This window comes from Lynx rufus, unplaced genomic scaffold, assembly GCF_022079265.1.
Source record: "Lynx rufus isolate CCGP_SWC_20201006 ecotype Redwood Valley unplaced genomic scaffold, mLynRuf1.p SCAF_15, whole genome shotgun sequence".
In the NCBI taxonomy this organism is placed as follows: domain Eukaryota; kingdom Metazoa; phylum Chordata; class Mammalia; order Carnivora; family Felidae; genus Lynx; species Lynx rufus.
The window spans coordinates 26,916,783-26,935,147 of record NW_025814829.1 but is presented as its reverse complement, the minus strand read 5'-3'; the positions used below and the strand labels follow the sequence as shown (position 1 = coordinate 26,935,147).

Here is an 18,365-nt window from a genome sequence, read left to right as displayed (position 1 = left end):
GCAGAATCTTGCTTCAAGGTTAACCACTGATGGCAATTCAGAGTATGGTGCAGTGGTTCTCAAGTTTTATCAATTACCAGTCATATAAAAGATAACATTCATATTCACAATGCACTTAATCCAGAGTTTGTCAAAACCTAAATAAATTTTTCAAGTAATTAACACTGGAGTAACTTTTAATCATCAGTTATTTATCCTATCAGTGGCTTATTCTGTTCTGTAGCAGTGAAAGATAGCCCAAGGTCTGCATACAATTTCTAGTGCTAGCTATAGCTACACTATTCCCTTAGCACTCACTTAAGAGAGACAGGAATACAAACGAGTAAGAGTGATGTCACTACGAGATGGCCTTAAATTGTTATAATGTTTAATCATTCACACATTACAATACTTACTATTAGTTTATACAGAACTCATAACCAATTGCAACATGCTTCACAACTGGTAACATTTCCATTGAGAACCCTTCACTTATGTAACATTACCCTTAATCTCATCTCACCAACACCCCGCCAGACATGTGAACTCTTAGTTTATTTCCATTCTAATTACCTTCTAGCTTGTCAATATGAACTCTTAAAAGTTTAAAATTTCACACATATATGCAATTCCTACTTCCCAGCTGAAGTTTTTGCATGTGAACAATTTGGAAGAAATCAGTGCAAAGAAAAGTCCCATTGCAATTTGCAAATCCTGCTTAATCCCTCCAGATGCCACCAAACACTTTAACTGAGTACCATCAGATTTAGTGCTACAAATTCTTATTCTCTGCTACACATCCTTTTCAAAGTGAAACTAACATAATTTATCAGCCCAAAATGCATTGGCCTCTTCCATCCTCCTTGTTTCTGGCACTTCTGCAACATTGAATGGGGGACTTGGAAGTTACTATGTATCCTTCCTTTAGCATTCATTTCTTCCAGACTGATCACATACAATAGAACGGAAGGAAATTTCATTACTAACACTTAATTTCTGTTGAAGTGACTGGGTGTTTATTTTAAACGCCACCACCATATAGAAACCAAATAGAAGTTTATATCTATATAGTGTTTTATGGTAAAATTTATAAAACATTTCGTGTCATTTTGTATCTGACTTTAATAACAATTCTTGAGCTATGCATTGCAAAATTTTACAACTGTGAAAAGTAAAATTAATAGAAGTTAAACGACCAAGTTAACACAAGTAATAAGCAGCAAAGCCAGGACCGAAAGCCATGTTTCAACTCTTAGTCCGGTATCTTTCCATTCCACCAGGAGGTTTAGAAGGTAGATACTGTTTTATCCATAAGGCGATTCCAGAGTTTAGGCTTTTAGAAAATCATGTCATCAAACCCATTTATTTCTGTTCACTTGGAAAGAGAGAGTTACCTATTCACATTCAATCAAACAGTAAGCATTTGTCTGTTTTGAGAGTCCCCACAATTACCTTTCGTAATAACAGGCATACCTTGTTTTATCGTGCTTCGCTTTACTGCACTCACAGATACTGAGTTTTTACAAACTGAAGGTCTGTGGCAACCCTGTGCCAAACAAGTGTATTTGTGCCCTTTTTCCAACAACTTTATATCTTTGTGTCACATTTTGGAAATTCTCATAGTATTTCAAACTTTTCCATTCCTGTTATATTTTTTTACGGCAATCTGTGATCAGTGATCTTTGATGTTACTATAGTCGTCATGCTGGGGCTCCACAAACCTCAGCCATATAAGACAGCAAACTCAACTGAGAAATGCTGAGCATGTTCTGACTGATCTGCCAACCAGCTGTTCCCCCATTTCTCTCCTTATCCTTAGGCCTCCCAATTCCCTAAGACACAATATTGAAATCAGGTCAATCAATAACCCCAGAGTGGCCTCTAAGTGTTTTTTTAATGAAAGGGAGGGTCACACGTCTCTCACTTTAAATCAACAGCTAGAAATGATTAAACTGAGTGAAGAGGCGTGTCTAAAGCCAAGAGAGGCTGAAAGCTAGGCCTCCTGAGACAAATAGCAAGTAGTGAATGCAAAAGAGAAGTTTTTTGTTTTTTTGTTTTTTTGGTTTTTTTGCAAAAGAAAAGTTCTTAAAGGAAATTAAAGATGCTACTCCAGTGAACACACAAATGACAAAGCAATACAGCCTTATTGCTGACAGAGAGAAAATTTTAGATCAAACCAGCCACAACATTCCCAGAAGCAAAAGCCTAATCCAGAGCAAGGCCCTAACTTGCTTTAATTCTACGAAGGCTGAGAGAGGTGAGAAGCTATAGAAGAAAAGTCTGAAGCTAGCAGAGGCTGGTTCATAAGGCTTAAGGAAAGAAGCCATCTCCACAACATAAGAGTGCAAGGCGAAGCAGCCAGTGCTGATATAGAAGCTGCAGCAAGTGATCCAGAAGATCCAGCTAAGGTAATTAATGAGGGTGGCTACATTGAACAACAGATTTTCTATGTGGACAAAACCACCATATACTGAAAAAAGATACCTTGAATAGCTGGAGAAGAGACATCAATGTCTACCTTCAAAACTTCACAGGACAGACTGACTCTCTTATTAGGGGCTAATACAGCTGGTGACTTTAAGTTGAAGCCAACAGAATTCATCATTCCAAAAATCCTATGGCCCTTAGGAACAATTCTAAACCTACTCTGCCTGTGCTCTAGAAATGGAACAACAAAGCCTGGATGACAGCACATCTGTTTATAACACAGCTTGCTGAATACTTTAAGCCACTGTTGAGCCCCACTGCTCGGGGAAAAAAAAAAAAAAAAAAAAAAAGATTCCTTCCAAAATACTACTGTTCTCTGACAATGCACCTGGCCACCCAAGAGCTCTGACAAAGATGTACAACAAGATTAGTGTTGTTTTCATGCCTGCAAACACACCATCCCTTCTGCAGCGCATGGATCAAAAAAGTAATTTTGACTTTCAAGTTTTATTATTTAAGAAATATATTTCACAAGGCTTATAGATGTCACATACAGGGATTCCTCTGACCTGGGCAAAGTGGAAATCTTCTGGAACAGATTCACCATTCCAGTTGCCATTAAGGACATTCATGATTCACGAAAAGAGATCAAAATATCAACATTAGCCGGAGTCTGGAAGAAGGTGATTCTAACTCTCATGGATGACACTGAGGAGGTCAAGACTTCAGTGGAGGAAGTAACTGCAGATGTGGTGGAAACAGCAAGAGAACTGGAATTAAAGATAGGACTGAACTGCTGCGATCTCATGATCAAACTTTAATGGGCGAGGAGCTGCTTGTTACGGATCGCAAAGAAAGTGACTTCTTGAGATGTAGAAACTACTCCTGGTAAAGATGCTGTGAAGATTGTTGAAATCACAACAGAGGATTTAGGATATTAGGACATTAGGTTATCAGGACAACAAAGGATATTATGTAACTTAGTTGATAAAGCAGTGACAAGAGGATTCGCTCCAATTTTGAAAGAAGTTCTACTGTAGGTAAAGTGCTATCAAACAGCATCACATGCTACGGAGAAATTGCTGGTGAAAGGAAGAGTCAATCAGTGCAGCAAATGTCCCTCACTTTACTTTAAGAAATTGCCACAGCCACCCCAACCTTCAGCAACCACCACTCTGATCAGTCAGCAGCCATCTAAGCAAGACTGTCCACCAGCAAAAAGAGCATGAAAACCTCAAATGGTGGTTAGCAAGTTTTGACATTTTTTACTTAAGCCATATACATTGGTGTTTTGGACATAATGCTATTTCACACATACCAGAATACAGCCCAGGGTAAACATAACTTTTGCATCCACTGGGAAGCCAAAAATTTCATCTGACTTACTTTATTGTGATAGTTGCTTTTTTATGGTGGTGTAACCAGAACCCACATTATCTCTGAGGTATGCTGTATTCACCCTCCTCTTCTGGCTTGCCTTCCCTCTTCATTAGAAAAACAAAAAAGGTTCAGGGGAGGTGGATGGAAGGATGGGCTAAATGGGTGATGGGCATTAAGGAGGGCATTTGTTGTGATGAGCACTGGGTCTTGCATGTAAGTGATGAATTACTAAATTCTACTCCTGAAACCAATACTACACTGTATGTTAACTAACTTGAATTTAAATGAAATCTTGGAAGAACATGAAAAAAAGTTCAAAGGACACTCTATATCAGAATAATAACTTTTTCCAAGAAATATTTCCTTAAACATTTTTAAACAATAAAGATTTTTTAAAACCAAACAAAAGAAATAATGTAAAAATAATAAGAAAAAAAGCAAAGTATGGTTAAAAGTAAAAGAATAAGCTAAAACAGTTACAAAAATATAAAAACATTAAACGTCTAATGAAAGAAGAGTAAACACCAAACACACCAAAAAGTAAAAGTGAAACAGGCAAAAAATACAAATTCCAAAATTTAACACCTCCATGCAGATGGCATGAGGTGTTGCATACAGATGGCAGGCCTCCATTTGGCCAATTTGTTGATTACAGATGCTAGAAGTAGAAAATGGAGTCTTCAGTCATTCCCTTAGTTGCAGAATATGCAACACTCTTGTCCTTCTGGGTTAAAAATATCTGTGTGGGAGGAAGGTACCTCTTAAAGAGCACTGAGCTCTTGTTTAGTCATCCCTTCCAACCTATAAATCAAGCAAAAGCCGCCCATCATCTATTCTCTTCACCCCTAGCTTTTAAATGTAGAGTTTTAACTCAGAATAAGTATTATCAAGTCCCTTATTAACAATATATAAATTTTTTTTGTGTTCTGATAAAATGAAATTCAGCCATATCTAAAAAGGTAAATTCTAGTCATATTTAAAAGTATGGGTTTTTTTAATGTTTTTATTTATTTTTGAGACAGAGACAGACAGAGCGTGAGCAACGGAGGGGCAGAGAGAGAGAGGGAGACACAGAATCCGAAGCAGGCTCCAGGCTCTGAGCTGTCAGCACAGAGCCCAACGCGGGGCTTAAACTCACAGACTGTGAGATCATGACCTGAGCTGAAGTCGAACGCTTAACCGACTGAGCCACCCAGGCGCCCCAAATTATGTTTTAAAGTAAATATAAATTGTGTATGTTAAATCTGCCATATATATTAAACATAATAGAAATCATATATTTTCAAATAATGAACATACCATAAAAATATAAACTATAAATCACGCTAAATAGAATTTAGTCTTACTGTAACGATTTAGAAGGCAATTCAGAAGTGTTCAATAATTTCATTTTCAATACTTTGAACACCATTTTACAAGTAAGAAAGTAGTAGTATATAAGCTTTAAAGTAGAAAATTTGATATGAGGGCCATCCCTCTTCTTTCCATATCTATCTATTAAAAAAAAAGACTGTTGCCTAGATAATACCTGAGGGAAATGAGTCAAAAAAATTGCCAAAAGGTTTTATAAATTCCCAAATCAAGTAAACTATAAGTAAATGGATTTCATAATAGCTTTATAAAGAATTTAGGACTGGCAGTGCAGAGCTTGGTTGGGATTCTCTCTCTCTCTGCCCCTTCACCCCCCCCCACACACACACAAAAATGAATAAACAGTTATTAAAAAAAAAAAGAAAAATTTTGGATAGGTACATCAGCCTCAAAGGCCAAATTTAGGACCGTAACACATATAAAGTATTGAAGATTCATTTGTTTTCAACTATTAAGCTAAAAATGAAGTAAATATTTACAAATTACGATTCTGAGCTTCAACTAGTGTTCAATTTTAATATTTCCACTTTTTAGACTAAACACTGTCACAAACACAATAGTAACCACTAAGAACTTGGAAACTATTATTTTTGTACATAAAAATTCTCAGCTTACTATTGCTTCAATAACACATTTAAACCTATACACAGTGAACACAACACATAATCTTGATGCAACTATAATGCCCTTATCGTCAATAATTATTCTGTAGATACTCATTACGAAAATCACACTTTTTGTAGCAAAACTACCATCTCAAAATTGAGTTCTCACATTCCCTGTAGTAATAAGAAACAAAATAAAAAGAAGTAACACATCATTCTCTGAAAATCAAATAATTAACCTCATTAATCACTTATAAGTATTAAACAGAAAATACTATTTTAATTTGTATAAAAGAGTAACAGTGACCAAGACCTTGAAAAAAAATTCCCCAAATATTAAACAACTTCCTCTTCAAAAAAAAAAAAAAAAAAAAAACCCACATGTACAACTTCCTCTTCCAAAACATCATATCCAAAATACACTGGAATCTCAAAACAAAAAAACCATTTCAGAATCCTTTCTGAACGGCTTCCACACAAGTTTATCTCATAGCAACTGTACTTTGACCGCACAGACCCTGAGGACATACCGTGTGCCAGTGTATTCAAACACACCTGGACTCATTTGGATTTCACTTCAACCAATGTTTCCTACACACATTCCTAAATGATTTCAAATAATCTCGGATCAAATTAGTAAGGAGGCTAGATTTTACAATCTCCCAGCTGACAAAATTTTAAAGGACAGCTTAATTTTAATGAATGATAAATTTGGATACCACACACAGCCTTATGCTTGGTGCATTTCTGCTACCAAACCAACACATGTTATTTTTGGAATGACTAATTTCTGGACACTTACACATTTGCAGAAGACCATCAGATGCACTAAACTGATAGCTCTACACTTTATTTTCAGATTCAAATGATAAATAAGAAGGAACTGAAAGAGGAAAAGGCTCTATCTGATGTTCACCAGTTCTGCTACTAAGTCACAGAGTTTGTGGTTTATCAACACAGTTCTATCAAAAAAAAACCCCAACTTTTAAATACAGCATATATGGCTTGTGATGTAAAAATCTACAGTCTTTCAAAGTTCTTTTACATTAAAGTTTTTTTTAAGGTTTAAGAAATCTAAAATAGGTTGAAAATACAGCACCACCATTTACTAATTTCATGTTAACAGCGGAGTATAACTTCACAATTATTGGATATCATCCACACAGAAGACACTTTTTCTGCAAATTCACAAGAGATCCAAAGAGGTCTTTATGTTCAAAAACCTAAAATCCAGTGGTTGGCATAAGGCAGGGTGATAAAGATCAAGTTCGAGACAATATAACTGACACAAGACCGGTATCAAAGGGATTATTACTCAGCAACTTCTTTTTATATCTTTTACTCCTGAAGCTTCACTTTTACACATTTCGTCAGTTCAAAGTTGTTATACTTTTAGAGAAGAAATGAATTTAACAATAATTATTAAATTCCCAATACCTTTTACAATTTCCATTCCTTTTCCTTAAAAGCCATTTCAGTACCTTGAAAACAGTAACAATTCAACAAATATTCGTTGAACGCACGCCTTGGGTCAGACCTGTTTTAGGCTGAGTTAACAAAACTAAACCTGGACGACCCCCTGCCAAGGCAGATTACGCTTAACAGAGAGTGCTTCTTGGTCATGTTCATTAGATATAAATGTTTATACCAAAAGCAATATATTCCTTACTCTTAGTTATGCACTTCAGATTTCACATACGAAGTAAAACTACAACCAACTTCAGAAAAAGTCTGGTAACCAACTGAGAGCTGACAAGATAGATTCTGTCTCTCCCTCCATCACCTCAAGGACTATCCTTGACTCACCCCTGTCTCCTCTATCCCACTGTCCCCCCACACACCCCACACAGAGCTGAGATGGGTGCCCTCTTCAGGCTCACTCCTCTACACCGTGCAACCTCTCAAACAGGCCTTCCTATGCTATTACAATCACTGATTTGAAACTTCGCGAATGTCATCTTTTTAACTGCTCTTCACCTGTGCTGGACGCTCAGAAACATTCAATGAATGAACAAAAGAGGGCTGAATGTCTAATAGTAATATGGTGTTTATGCTCTTCTTCTCATCGTCATCTTTTGATGTCTATTAAAAATTAATATCTCAACAACTCTGGTCAAGCCAGAATTAGTTGGGGATTTCCTAAAAGGGTGGCTTTTCAAAATTGCTGAGGAAAATTTCAATGCTATTTTGAAAAGATGACTATTGTATTTGAAAGGCAGCGCAATATCATTGTTGACTCAAGTTCTAGAATAAAAAAAAAAACCAGGTTCAAATACTAACCCCACCTCTTAGAACTGTGTGACCTTGGCAAGCTATCTCACCTTCCATTTCCTCATCTTTATGAAAAGGTTTACAGTCCCTACTTCATATGGTCACCATGAAGATAAGCTAGAAATGTAGGCTCTAAGCACATTTACTGACATAAACACTAAATTGTAATTTTTATTACTATTTCTATGAAACATTTAAATGGAAGCCTAATCAGAAAAAATAAATCAATAAATAAGGCTTTATAATCATATGCTACATACAGCTTTATTTTATTACCTGAAAATTTATAAACAAAAAAATACCTTAATGGAATTCACTGAACAAAGACGTAAATCTACTTACACACTTATCAAAGCTGTTAATCACAAATTACAAATGGAGCGTCAACATAGATGGGGGAAGAGACGGTAAAACCTAACTAGAAACCGACAGAAGTACATTCGATCTTTAGTTCAGAGATCTTTCCACCATAAGCAAACTGCATCTTTTTAATTAATTCGACTTTATAAGGCTTTCTTTAAAATTAAAATGCTCCCTTGAGGGCTGTCTATCAGTTGTTCACACCTCACTGTGAATTACTTTAATCAGATAAATACATAAAGTAACACCAGCTACTTAAAGAAATTGTTATTCGAAGAGTAGTGAGAAGAGGGGTAGCTTTAAAACTAGTGTGCTTGGCATGGAGTAGGCCTGTTTAATGCTCATAGCGAGCATCTTTATGCAGTCACCGGACAGCATGATGACAATGGCACCCGCAAGATGACAGCAGGGGAATTTTAAGGACCATCAAAGCCAACTCTCCTCTACTAGGTGGTATGAGGTGCTCTATAAGGAAACTTCCAGTGTTATTATTCCACTGTTCTCTTCTGCAATATGCCCTAAGACCCCAAGTAGCACCAACTTCCTAAATACTTCTAAAAAAACAAAACAAAAATCAATTGACAAGAACCTGTGGCAAATTCCCACAAAGCAAAAATGACTGAACCACCACAGAACCATGAAACAAGACACCCTTTTCTACAGAGAAAATTAAATCACTACCTGGAATAAATCAACTTATCCTTGATTTATATAAACTAAGAGTCTAACTACACCCAAAATAAATACAAAAAGAAAACCATTCAACTTAACAATATAGGAACACCAGAGTGTTTCAGCGGTTTCTCAAAGCTATCTTTAATGCTTTCTGGCTCAAGTAAAAATATCTTTAAAAAGAATCTCTCCTAGTTTCTCTAATGTTACTTGAGCATAACCCTGAGAGCTTTAAAATGGGGGAAAAAATTCTGAATGTTAAATATTAAGAAGTATTTCCAGGGAAGAAACATTCTTTTGGAACTGATTGAGAACATACTTCACACTCAATGCCTTTGATTTTCATTGTTATTTAAAATAATACTCTGGCTGTCTGCTTAAAGTACCCCAAAAATGCCTACTGCTAAATGTATATTTTAAAAGGTAAATTATTGCCTTGCAATACCTTGCAAATCAAACATAAAGATTTGGTGGCAAAGAAAAGGGGATATTATTTGAGCATAAGAAAACCCTCCAAATGAGAGAGTATCAAGAGAATATGAGGAACATATCAGGTCAAGGAAACAAGACTGTTCCAAGGAAAAAACCCTGAACAAACCTGTGGGGCTGTGGCAACAGAGCAGTGCCCAAGCAACAGTCCCACGGCACACCCCTGTGAAGGAGAGGGCCACCATCCCCCACAGAGAACAGTGGGAAGTCAACATTAAAAACCAAGAAGTGACCTTGGATTGAAGCAGCCAAACTAAAGAATATGTGAACATATCAAAGTACCTAATGAGATATGTCACAATCAAACCATTAAAATCAAACTCTGCAGCACCCCATCAAGGTATCAAGCAACAAATACTGAACGCAGAAAGCCGATGTGCTTTTTACACTTGCAGGCGGCGATGCCAGGAAGCACGTAACGCTCCAAAGCCAAGTATAAAAGTACAGCTATTCTTAAATTTTCTATAATAAAACAAAAAATGGCATACCTCAAAGATATAGTTCTAAAGAACCACATTAAATTTTGTCCCTGGTTAGTAACTATGAGAAAACACTTTTCCTTCAACAATCTACGACGTAAAGGTAATGATACTTCGAGTCACGATGACTCTAAATGATCCCCATGCTAGGTGTGGGGATCCCCATTGGTAGGTGGGATGGGGAATAAAGGGGCTTTAAGGTAGACTCCAAAGCACACGTATATAGCAACTGTCCCAGTAAATCTTGTGATGGGAGAAGAGAGCAAGCAGATGTGGGTCCTGAATGGAAAGAGCTTAAGCACAGAGTATCCCAAAATAAGCCCACTGGTCCAAGATATAGATGGTCATATATTCCTATTGTCCCTGCTTCTGTCATACCAGCACACACTTAAGATCACTTCTACAACAAGCAGCTCTCGGTGAATTAATCTGATCCACATCTATTTGACCAATGGCCAGGTACCATGCTAGGTCCAATTTCTTCTATTCATTCTGCAAATATTCACTTAACATGCCAGATACTGCGCTAGGCTTTTCTCTACGGATACAAATTAATAAGTGATGGCCCAGTTCTTAAACAACTTATTTTAAGCAGAGCAAACAGACACTCAGACCCAACTGTATGTCTATATACTACTATATCAGACATATCTGAAGAACAGTAAGTGCTAAAATACAGGCAGAAGCAAAATGCTATGGATTCTGTGGAAACAGCATCCCTATAGACAAAATTTATCAAATGCAAAAGCAAGCTTAGAAATACCCTTTCTTGTGCAGGGCATGGGGGTTAGTAAGTTAGGATTCTCTGGCCTAAGGTTCTCATTTAAGAACAGAGTAGGAGGCAGTTAAGCTGTTAACACAGCTAGAGATCAGAAAGGTGGATAACTTGATACTGGGTTGGATGGGTCTATAAATAGAAAGTCAGTTAGCAAAGGCAGATTTGTTCCTAACAGAAATTACTGTAGCAAAGGAGAAAGGAATAAAGAAAACAAGATTTGCTAAAGAAATGTGTGAAAACTACTAATAAATAGCTACAGCTGTTACATCAAAGATTCACTGGGGCGGCTGGGTGGCTCAGTTGGTTAAGCATCCCACTTTGGCTCAGGCCATGATCTCACAGTTCGTGGTTTCGAGCCCTATGTCTGGCTCTATGCTGATATCTCAGACCCTGGAGCCTCTTTAGGATTCTGTATCTCCCTGGCTCTCTGCCCCTCCCCCACTCATGCTCTGTCTCTTTCTGTTTCTCAAAAGTAAACTAAACGTTAAAAAAAAAAAAAAAAAGATTCACTAAACACAGAGACATAAATCTCTGGGGGAGGGGGATATCCTGAGCCAGCATCAATAACCACAAAGGAAGAGCTCGGTATTTTTTTTTACGTGGAATTACCCTGGATTCATTAATTTCAGGGAGGACACTGTATTCCTGTTTCAAACATATATATATATATCTGCACCATATATAGATTATACCCTAATATTTCCTTGAATGGTAACAATGAAGCCTCTCCCGACCTGATTTGAGGTTACTACCCAATGAGAGGCAATAGAGCAGATTTTTAAAGTTAGCTTAAATCTATTAAAAAGCAGATTAAAATACACACTCTGGAGCCAGACTACTTTGGGCAAGTTTCTTCATTTCTCTGTGCTTCGGTTTCCCCGTGTGCAAAATGAAGATAAGCATTTCCCTCCCATAGGATGTTCATGAGATTTAAACAGTTAGCACATGCAGAACAGTCAGAATTGAGCCCAGCACAGAGTGCTATGTAAGTGTTAGCAGTCTTGCTGCTGCTGTTGCTGCTACCACTGGAGGTGGAGCTCTCAACAAAATGTAAAAGAGAAAGCTAGAGTACCAAGGCCATTGCCTGGAAGAAAAACCCTAAGAGGAGGCATCTTCAACTCTGTATTGAGGAAGGGTTACTCTTCGGTTCCCTGAAGTCCTGAACCACTTTGGGGAATGCAGGGGCAGTGTGGTAACAACAAATTCTGCTATTAGAATTAAGGAGAGGCCATCACTGCTGGCTGTACTTTGCTGGCTGCTGGGAAACATGAAAGACAGCAAAGAGAGGGGTGACAATAGCAATTCCCTAGGAAATCTACCAGGAAGAGTATTAAGATCTAAATTTTGGCATTTCACTCTTGGATAGTTGCCACAGAAGTTACTAGGGAAGTTGTCCCACCAGGGAAACATCCATGAAAATATGGGCCAACCAGTCCACAAGATACCATCAGAACCAATTCTACTAACACAAGGGGACACAACAGAGAAACACCACCAACTACTCTCGTGACAATTTTTTAATTGGTGGGGCCTCCATATGACACTATTTCCCAGTGTTTTAAATGTGTTGTTGTCAAAAAATCAATGTCATGTCTTTGAAACAAGTCCAAATAGCAATAGATCAGATGAAGATCACCCTTTTATCAGAACTAGCTATATTAAGTTATATTTCAACAACTAGTACCATTTCGAGTAACCAACTAAAACTTAAGTAGTAATTTGTCTCTGAAGATATTTGTGAAGTAAACAAAAGAGAGAATTTAAAACCTCTCTATTAGAAAGTGAACAAGAGAAACATGCCAACTATCTATATGTAATATTATCAATCTTAGCATAAAACAAGTTTACCCTGAGCATAGTATTTTCTATTGGATCAACAGATAATCTTCAAAAAATAAACTAATATTCTGAGAAGTGCAGAGAGCAATTTAATGGATTTCCCAACATCTACTCCTTGCCAGTTGTTTAGTAATAATCAATCATGATAATCTTGCCACTCATCCCTCTACCACTACCCCCACCAATGATTATTTTCCAAATGGTTGGGCCCGTGCCAACTTAGGCCAATGGGATCCAATGTTTTGGAAGTTTCTGGGAAAGAAATGTTCTGGCTCTAAACAGAGTGCCATGAAAAGCCAGTGTCTGTCACCCCCCAAGGTCATAAAAGAGAAAGGAGGATTCCAACTTCTCTTGACAGCCACCCTACAACGAGAAATTTAAATCTTCCAATGATACCAGTTACTATGAGAGGCAGAGCTGAGATGGAGAAAGAACCTGGATCGTTGATGACCTACTTCCAGACTTCCTCTTAAATGAACTATCAAGTTCACTCATTGCCTAAATTGGTTTTATATTTGTGCCCCAAAACATCCTAATTTACACATTTTGTTTTTCAGGCTTTTTACTGTGTAAGAATGTCATCCATGTTCACCAGAAGACTAGCAAGAAAACAAAACAACAACAAAAACTACCCTATTTTAAACAAACTGATGCACCTATCAGATTCATTAAAATAAATAGATTTTATTGACAGTTACATAGGAATATTCCAATAACTCTCTCTAATAATTTCTGGGCATTTTCCCTTTACTATTTATCAATAAAGTAGAAAGTTAATCAAAACATTTAGAAACATCAATCTGACATAAAATTTTAGTTATATAGTAGCATTACTTTTTAAAGCACAAAAAGTGTAACTTGTTAGAACCAAAAATATTCGTCATATTCATACTATTTAAGCCACAATTAAAATAAAGACAGTTACTTATACCTTTAATATAGTTGGCTTCAGCTTTATTAAAAATCTGTAGAGGGGCGCCTGGGTGGCTCAGTCAGTTAAGCATACCGACTTCAGCTCAGGTCATGATCTCACAGTTCATGAGGTGGAGCCCCGTGTAGGGCTCTGTGCTGACAGCTCAGAGCCTGGAGCCTGCTTCAGATTCTGTGTCTCCTCTCTTTCTCTCTCTCTCTCTCTCCCCCTCCCCACTCATGCTCTCTCTGTTTTTAAATAGTACTTAAATAACGTTTTTAAAGTGTTAAAAAAATTTTCTTAAAATCTTTAGAATTTGCTGCCCGTGAGTCATCTTAATGGCATACATGGGTAGAATGGATTAATCGCAACCTACAGAGAGGCTAAAGTGTTCATTTTAGCTATTTGTTATATCCCCAACTTCACTGGGCTGCAGAAACTATTAAAATACAAATGAAGAGGTTTCTAATGAGTAGTGACTTAAACAATAACAACAGTAAAAAGGCAAGAAAGGAATAAAAGAAGGGCAGAAGTAGAAGATAAAAACTGGAATAACTAGTTCCTAAAAAATGGCAAAGAGCAAAGGGAGGAAGGAAGGAGAAGACACTCAGAAGTCCTTATGGAAAGGTCACAATGTCTCCGACACATGATACAGATCGGATGTTATATAAGGCAGATTGATCCTTGTAACAAAATCACTTTAGCATGCATCTAAAATTATAGAGTACTCATGTTTTACAAAGGAATTCAGCCTGTTTTACAAACACATCAGGTGAGCATCACCCACCTTAGCTAATGTTATGGTATAGGTGTTCTGAAGACTTATTCATACCATAAATACACTAAAGAACAGATTTAAATTGGAGCTGAAAAAATAATGCATCCATTTCAGTCTTCAAAGGGAACTTAGCTGTGCCCAGAAAGAACGTAAATAGACCAACTTTAATACACGTAGGAAAGCAAAAGATAACCTTTTTAATTTGAAAAAGCTTCCTACAACCTATGTAGGCTCACTCCTCACCTGGGGACAAACCTGATCACAGCTATAGTTCAAACAGGCCAGAAGTATAGCAGACAGGGCTGGTGGAGTCAGGAACATGTGTGACTTCATACCTAAAATTAGCCAGGTCCATTTCACCACAAGCTGGGTTGGGCTCCTCTATTTTAAGGTGTGCAGCTCCAAATTGCTTAAGAGCATATAATTGCTGGCCAGATTCTGGAGCTAAGAGTGTCAGCAGACCTGCCACCAAGTCTTTAGAGTGGGCAAGCAGTCCACAGGATCCCACACTTAATCATCATGATTTATCTACAATCTAAGTACACTGTAAGTGAAATCACACACTGGAGATATCCATGAAAACATATCACACAAGGGCACGTCAAAAAGGAAGAGAGAGCCCTTCCTCTTTTATACCACACCTCCCCCTGATGCACACATATCACATATGACAAATTGGGGAAAAAAACTGACAAAATTATTTAGAAGTGACAGCTGAAACCATTCCAAGTAATGTCACACTATTATTTACCTCCCTCGGAAAGTGCTTTGCTCCTGGGGTAAATCCCACAGAAGGGGCTACTCAGTCTGCACTCTGCATTCTGGAAACATTAGAAGGGAACTGGTGTGGCTTCCATTGCTCTGGTAGGAGAATTTCCACTAATGTTTACAATAGGGGCTAACTTTTAAAAGACAAATGAAAGAAAACGACAAGCGTGCCTTCCCGCCAAAACTAACCATCATTCTACCAACAAATGGTAAAGCTGAGTTCTATGGCCTTAAGGTACACCTGAAAATTAAGCTGTACAGATAACATTCACGATTCCTACAATCTCATGGCAAAGACCTAGCCATCTATTTTATTAACAGCAGTTTGAGATGCTACATTCAGAACATACAGTTAGTGCCACCATTATCCTGATACTATTATGTTCTGGTAGGCTACCACACTAACGCTTGTTTTGATAGACTCAACTATTTTAAGAATTAACAAAGCACACATACCTTCATTTTCAGAGGCATGACATTTCACTTTCAATACCAAGTCAAAGGTTCTCTCTGGATTTTCCCTAAAAGAAAAAGAAATTTGTGGTATTTATTTTCTATGACAAATAACTAAGCATCTCTGCAGAGTTTATATTTTCTTAACTCAAAAAACTAATCTTGGTCTTGTTGCAATATGTTCCATTAAGCTATATGAGCACAATGTAGAAAATACCAAAGTTTTTTCCCAATTCAGTAATGTTAAAGGCTTAGGAGTTCTGAGACCTGCAGCAAACATTTAACCTCAGCCTGTTTTCTCACCTATAAAGTGCCTTGTTCACTTCGAAGAATAATTGTGAGGATTATATATCAACTAATATATATATATGGAAGTACTTTATAAAGTATTCAGTGCTGTATAAATGTAAAGCACTGACTTTATCTCATTGAATCAAAACTGGAAAGCCAGTACGCTCCTAAGTATCTCTACCTTTTCCTGCCAACAAAGCTGGCCAGCAGGTTCTCAGGCTTTTTTAAAAAGACTTTCAATATAAATGCAAATGATGAATACCTGGTTCCACCTGCCACATTCTAGACCACCACAGAACAGTAATAATGCTCCTTAAATAATGCTCCTTAAATGTGACACTTTGCATATGCTCCTCTTGAGATGTAATTACTGCCAACCATGTTTAAAGTAGCAAACCATACGTAAACTGCAAGGCTAACAACAAAAACCTTGCTTTATGTCGATTATCTTTGGAGAAATCACACATCTGCCTCAATATTAGATTTTCCCACTAGGAACAAAAGGTTGCTTCATTCTGAAGTTATCCACTTCTTTACTAACTTTTCATACACTCAACCTATTCATTAGTTTAATTTCAAAAAGCAAGTTTACATCTAGTGAGACACATTTTCTAACATAGTTCTGTTTTAATGTCTTTCTGCTAGAAGATAAAAGATTAGGCAAAATCTGAGACCACAATGTCCACGTGACCGAAGTGTTAATCTATCTGTTATTCCTGCTAAGGAGACCTTAGTGTCTTTGCACATTGGCTGTTTTTAATATGCACTTCATTCAATAAAGTGATGCCAGTTTTGGCTTCTAAATAAACAAGAACTTTTCTAAACTTATTACAAGAATCTAAAATCACAGGAAGTGACAAGCTATATAAATTAATTTGGAAATATACATATCCTCAGCCCTCCCACTATTAACTAGCCCTCCCACTATTAACTTGTTTCAATGGAAATAATACTTAGGTGACCTCCTCCCTCATAATCCAATTAATGTCATGAAGTATACCTTTTAAATCACTTATGCTGCCCCCACCCATATCAAACACTGAAGAAAATAACTTTAAATCACATAATTTTCCCCTTTTCTTAATATTTTTTTACAATCTCTCTTAGGTGCAAAAAAGTAAATATTGATTCAATTATACTGTGAAATTTTACAAGCCTTCCACACTAATACAAATATAAACAGTACTCATTATTTTAAATTGGGGGGGGAGGGGTGTGAACAGGGAGTAAAGAAGGAAGAAAATCTTTGCAAAGTAACTTTAGGAGGAAAAACAAAAAACAAAAAACCTAAAACTCATACCTCTAAGACCCAAAACAAATCACCACACTTACTCAAATTGCTTTTTTACATAATCAGTGTCCAGATGAAAAACATCCACTGATGTATACTTTAGCATGCACATAAAAATACTATCTAATTGGATACCATTTTGCAAGTATCGTGCATACACCTAGTGCCTACGTAAACAAACATTAGAGGCCAACTGAATAAGAAAAACCGGAGGAAAACCTCTCAGATCAACTGACAACTGCACTTAAAAATGAAACGGTTATCTTCGCCTTAGGAAAATGCTTTGAATATGAATCGCTTAACCTCAAGGCTGACGCCCTCCCGGACACCAGACAACCGACAGTCACGTCTGCCACACTCCGGGAGGAACAAGAAACCCACAGCGGGTGGCGGCAGGAGCCGCCAGGCCTCCTCCAGCACCTAGAGACGCGGGCGTCGCCCCGGCGCTGCGGGCCGCTCACGGAGGAGCCCCGCCGACCCCGCCGGGCCGGGGGCGCGGGGCCGGGCAGGCTTTGCGGCCTAGCGCTGTCCCGCCGGCCGGCCGCGCGCGCGCGCGCGCGCGGGGGCCTGGCCGACGTCGCCGTCTGGGGGGCCGGCCGCCGCGGGGCGCCCCCCGCCCGCCCGCGACCCCCACTCACTTGGTCCTGCAGTCCATGGTTACATGTCGGTGTGGGGCTGTCCGTCCCGCCCCCGCGCCGGCCTGGAAGCCCCCTGCCCGGCGCTCGGAGGGTCGCGCCGCCCCCGCCCACGCCGGCCGCCCCGCGGGGAAGCAGGCAACTCACAGCGGCGGCGGCGGCGGCGGGCCCATGTCGGCGGCGCCCCCGGCGCTTCCCCGCCTCCCACCCCACCCCCCGGAGCCTTTTTGTGACAGCAGCAGCGGCAGCGGTGGCGCGGCCGCCGCCCCCGTCTCCGCCGGCCGCCGCCCCCGCCGCCTCCGAGGCTGGGGCCTCACAGTTCCTGCGACCGGGGCCGCCCGCAGCGGCTCCAGCACCTTCTGCAAACCAGGAAGTCGCCGGGAGGGGGAAGGGGCGCGCGCGGGGGCGGCCTCACCTGGGCCGCGCGGCCCGCGGGCCGGAGCCTGAGGAAGACACGGGGCGGGGTCCCCCCGCGCCCCGAGGGGCCGGAGGGTCGAGGGGAGCGCAAGTGTCTGCCCGGATGACCCACGTACCGCTCTGTAACCGAGCCAGAAACGCAAGGTGTCCCCTGTGTCCTCAGCCCCGGAGC

At 39.1% G+C, this 18,365-nt stretch overlaps 1 protein-coding gene across 2 annotated transcripts in view; it reads right to left on the bottom strand.

The window, feature by feature from the left end:
• The window catches only part of DENND1B (DENN domain containing 1B), a 259,204-nt gene extending 241,075 nt beyond the window's left edge, over positions 1–18,129 (bottom strand). Inside the window, exons 1-2 of one of the 2 annotated variants that reach the window (XM_047076725.1) lie at positions 17,780–18,129; positions 15,563–15,627 (exon numbers count right to left, since the gene is read on the bottom strand). In XM_047076725.1, coding sequence (XP_046932681.1) covers positions 15,563–15,627; positions 17,780–17,796 — 82 coding nt within the window. In that variant the 5' untranslated portion in view covers positions 17,797–18,129. The remainder of the gene's footprint in view (positions 1–15,562; positions 15,628–17,779) is intronic. The other variant, XM_047076726.1, reaches the window with a different exon arrangement.
• Positions 18,130–18,365: the final 236 nt, after the last annotated feature.